General features: G+C 36.5%; 1 protein-coding gene across 1 annotated transcript; it reads left to right on the top strand.

Annotated features, from left to right (window-relative positions):
• Nucleotides 1–633: 633 nt before the first annotated feature.
• LOC127254882 (protein FRIGIDA) lies at nt 634–4,128 on the top strand. The gene is made up of 3 exons (XM_051280212.1): nt 634–1,721; nt 2,995–3,170; nt 3,262–4,128. Exons 1-3 carry the CDS (start codon nt 770–772, stop codon nt 3,979–3,981), a joined length of 1,848 nt encoding a protein of 615 aa, XP_051136169.1. The 5' UTR covers nt 634–769; the 3' UTR covers nt 3,982–4,128.
• The last annotated feature ends 346 nt before the right edge of the window (nt 4,129–4,474 follow it).

The following is a 4,474-nucleotide window of genomic DNA, read 5'->3' as shown; positions in this document are numbered from 1 at the left end:
CTATTAAGAATAAATGATTAATAGGACAATAAAAAATTCCAATGAGTGAGAATCTATAAAAAATAAATTTTGTGATTTTTTTCTTTAAATAATAAATTATATATGATATTTTGCAAGATCAAATTTTAATATAACTTTTTAAAAAATAGTAAAAAAAATTAAATATTTGAATAATAGATAAAATGTGATATTTTATAAAATTGAAATAATATAATTTAATAAATAAAAATTAAATAATAAAAAAAATAAAATAAAATAAATATACTACATCAATATACTAATCAATATACTGCATCAATAATACTAATTTCTATAAAAAAAAAATTAAAAATAAAATGTACTGTAAATTAAAAAAAATTATAAAAATACTTCTACCATTATATTATAATATTAATAAAAATATTTATCCAAATATAAAAATAATTTTAATATTAAATATATTTTATTTATTTTATTGATATAAAACTTACCTAATTTGATTTATATTTACAATCAAATATAATTATTGCAAATTTTATATTAATAGAAACAGTTTTACCCGCAGACGAACACAACCTATATTTTTTAAATTTTATTTTTATAAGATATTAAAAAATGTATCTGAAAAATCCGATTAAAACAAGTTAGGGCGTGGCGGCCTCCACACTAGCGTCGTTTCACCTCTTGATTAGATTCATCCATTCGATTCGTTCTGCGACTTCCACCGTCTGTCTAACCTTTCCCTTCCCTTCTTCCCTATTACCAGTCCATCTATCCGCTTGGATTTCCCATGGCTGCCGCCGTTTCTGCGCCTCCCATCGTACCGGATGCGAAGCCCTCTCAAGACCTAGACCAAGACCAAGGGGACCCATCAAATCCCTCCCGCACCACCAATCACCCACCTGAGGCTGACCCTACTCCTCCGCATTCCCCAAAATCAGAACCCCTTTCACTTACATCCCTGTCTCCTCCGTCTTTTTTCGATTCAATCGCCGAACTCAAAGACATCTCCGACGCCATCGCCGCCTTTCATCACACGTACGAGGACCTCCGCAATCACCTCGACTCCATAAAGGACTCTATCGTGTCGTTACTACCCCACGAGACTCCGGCGATTGCCCCGTCGTCGTCTGCAAACACACCTCTGGTTCCTGAGGAAAAAGCGCTGCAGAAACAATCGGAGCAATATTTCCGAAATCCTGACCTCGAAGACCTATGTAAAACGATGTGCAGCCGCGGCGTCCGGAAACATCTGGTTACGCATCTCTCCAATCTCCCCAAACTGCGGGAGGAAGTTCCCAAGGCGTTGAGACTGGCGCCAAACCCTCCGAAGATAGTTCTCGAATGTTTGGGTAAATTCTTCTTGCAGGGAAGTAAGGCGTTTACCAGGGATTCCCCTATGATTCCTGCTCGGGAGGCATCAATTTTGATATTGGAGTGCTTTCTTCTGATGATGGGAATTGATGCCGACGCCGCCGAATCAATATGTATTGAGAAGGAAATACAGGAGGAGGCAGCGGATGCAGCATTGGCATGGCGGAAGCGGTTGCTAATGGAAGGAGGTTTAGCTCAGGCTAGCGTGATTGATGGTCGGGGGCTGTTGTTTTTTGTTGCTTGTTTTGGGATCCCATCTTCATTTAAGAGGGAGGATATTCGTGACCTGTTGGTAGCCGCCAATTCAGAGAAGGAGGAGGTTGTCACTTTGTTGAAGAAATCTCCCTTGCTAATGAACAAACTTCCAGGTAGTGATTTTTTGACATACACTAGATGTATGTATGTATATATATATATATATATATATTTGGCTTGTGGCATCTGTGTTGTGCAATTGTGATTTTGGAATCGATTGTTTGTATCTATCATGAGCTTTCATTAATAGTGATCTGTTGAAATATAATTCGAATCTGTTGTGCTATAGAAACATGCAAAATGTAGTTGCAGTATGAGGAAATTATGATCACTTAATTGGTAGAATAAGTGTGTCGAAATTAGAACAAATAACTCATGACAGCCGAAGAAATAGTAGCTCATCACTGAGTGTGTTCTTTTGAGGGTTTGAATTTTGTGTTTAAGATTTGAATAGATAAATTTTGAATTGAAATAGTTATATGATGTGATATAAATAGGTATGATGTGATGTTTTGAACGTAAAATTAATTTTTTTAGTATAATATAGAAAATAAAAGTAAGTGTTTGATTCGATGTTATTTGGGGGGGAAAATTCGGTGAATAGTAAAATTCTGGTTAGAAACTCACAAAAAAACACAACCTAATCTTTATTTATCCATTTTGGACATGGGCGGTTCCTGTCGAGTTGGCCCACTTAAGCATAACTAGACCGCCTAAGTGAGTGTTTTTATCTTAAATGGCCTACTGGAACTACGGTTTGTGTGCTCTTCTAAAATTAACTTGGAATTTGACGTATTTGGTTGCGACATGATTTCTTTGACATGAAAACTTGTTGTGTAACCCTCTAATGATCTCCCTTATTTACGCTGCTATCCTTCTGTTCCACATTTTAATTGATTTGGTTGTTTAATTTGGCTCAATGTGATAATGATATAATTGTAGAATCTGTGATATATCCAAATTGTTATCATTTTTAGGTTCATTAATAGATTTTTGTATATGCTGATTAATCCCTTTTTTGTCGTTATAGTTGTTTGCTAGTTTAGCTCAATCTTGACAATGGCGCATTTTCGTGCTATAAATAAGTGATGAATGCAAGTGTAGCTTACTGGTAGTACTTCTGGCTTCCTCTCCTTTGTAAAACATATTTTTCATTGCACGTCTTATGCTTTTAACATGTTATAATCAATCACAACTTAAAGCTAATAAATGCCATTGCCATGCCCAACTCTACAGCTCGGAAATAGAAAGCAGTGCAGATGATTTTTCAGCTATAGCATGCTGAATAGATAATTTCTTGTAGTTTATTCTTTATTTAATAAAGTCGTGTTCCCCAAAGATCTCTTATTGATTTAACATCCCAAAATACTGATGTGATTTCTGCAGAAATCTTAGAGGGTATGATACAGAATAAAATGGAAGTAGATGCAGTAGACCTTGCATATACATTTGGACTTACCGAGAAGTTCAATCCTCAAACAATTCTAACTACATTGCTCCGTGAATCTAAAGAAGCTGGAAAAAAGCCGAAAAAGGTACCACAGGCTTCAGCTGCTACAAATGTAAGTAAAAATCTGCTCGTCCAATCATTCGGCAATCTTTTTGTATACCCTAATTCAGACACCTTTTTGTTTTTTTAATCACTCGATGCAGAATGAAGCAAATAAAAAGCACTTGGCTGCTCTGAAGTCTATCACGAAGTGTTTGGAAAGACACAATCTTGATCCTGCAAAGATCCTTCCGGGATGGCAGATAAACGAGAAACTTACAAGCTTAGAAAAAGAAATCGCCGAATCCGACAAGAAAACAGGAGAGCAAACAGCGATTAAACGCAAAGCATCTGATCCCGAGCCATCAAAGAAGCTAAAAAACCAAGAAGCGAAGCGCGCCCGGTACACTACGCCCGGTCCAAAACGACACAAGCCTATCGGTCATAACGATAACAGAAGGAATTTTACCGATAACATCCACGCCAAGACGTATTCTGCTCCCCCCACTGTCATCTATGGAGGCCCCGGCGCAGTTTTCCCACACGGTCTATCAGCAGCAAACCACGGCATTCATCAAGGGGTAGTCGTGGATGCATCTCCGGCACCATTATTAAATCCGGCTCACATTTTGCATAGGGAATCAGCCATTAACGAAAGGTATGCCGCCCCTCAACCAACTTCAGTAGCACTTAACGGTTTGTATAGGGCGCCGCCACCTTCAGTGGAAGGCTTTGCTGGCGCACCTAATATTTCTTCGGTTCGAGGCACTGCCCCTGCCGATCTTTATCAGTTTGCTGATTCAATTGCTGAGAGCGTATCGCGTGGTGCTGGTGCTGGCGCAGCCGTTTCCTCGGCTGTCCCTGCGTATTTTTACCCGCGATGATATGATATGATATGATATGATATGGTACGACTGCTGGCAGATATCTTAGGCTGAATTCTGTTCTTGTAAGGTTATGAATATGAATTGAGCAAATTTTTAATTTAGAATTACAGTGAATTTTTGAAAGAATTCATGCATGCATCCAATAACATAAAGTTGTTAGAATTTGGGTTCTATATATATATATATATATAAAGTTGAAAGAATTCATGCATGCATCCAATAACATAAAGTTGTTTTGCCTAATTTTTATTTTGGATTTTGTTTGCATAGAGAGTTCTATCTATTTTGATTTTGGGTTTGCATTTTATTCAGTTTAGAGTTTGGTAATTATAATATTTCATTTATATTATTATAATTATAATAAAATATAAATTAAATTAGTAAAGCTAGAAGGTAAATTTTTTCTTGTGTGTTAAATTCTTCTGATTCATTCAAAAGTCTACCATCCCTACCTTCAATTGAACTTGTAATTTTGAAAAAACAGGTTGGC

Source organism: Andrographis paniculata, unplaced genomic scaffold (assembly GCF_009805555.1).
Source record: "Andrographis paniculata isolate CXL003 unplaced genomic scaffold, ASM980555v1 Contig52END, whole genome shotgun sequence".
Classification (NCBI taxonomy): domain Eukaryota; kingdom Viridiplantae; phylum Streptophyta; class Magnoliopsida; order Lamiales; family Acanthaceae; genus Andrographis; species Andrographis paniculata.
Note: the sequence above shows the minus strand (reverse complement) of the source record. Positions and strands in the feature narration are given on the sequence as shown.

Bases quoted from the DNA above. Each gene is read 5' to 3' on its own strand.
- LOC127254882 (XM_051280212.1), top strand. From the start codon at position 770: ATGGCTGCCGCCGTTTCTGCGCCTCCCATCGTACCGGATGCGAAGCCC. The intron at 1,722-2,994 runs GTAGTGATTTTT...TGATTTCTGCAG, and splicing joins GCTAATGAACAAACTTCCAG to AAATCTTAGAGGGTATGATA. The intron at 3,171-3,261 runs GTAAGTAAAAAT...CACTCGATGCAG, and splicing joins AGGCTTCAGCTGCTACAAAT to AATGAAGCAAATAAAAAGCA.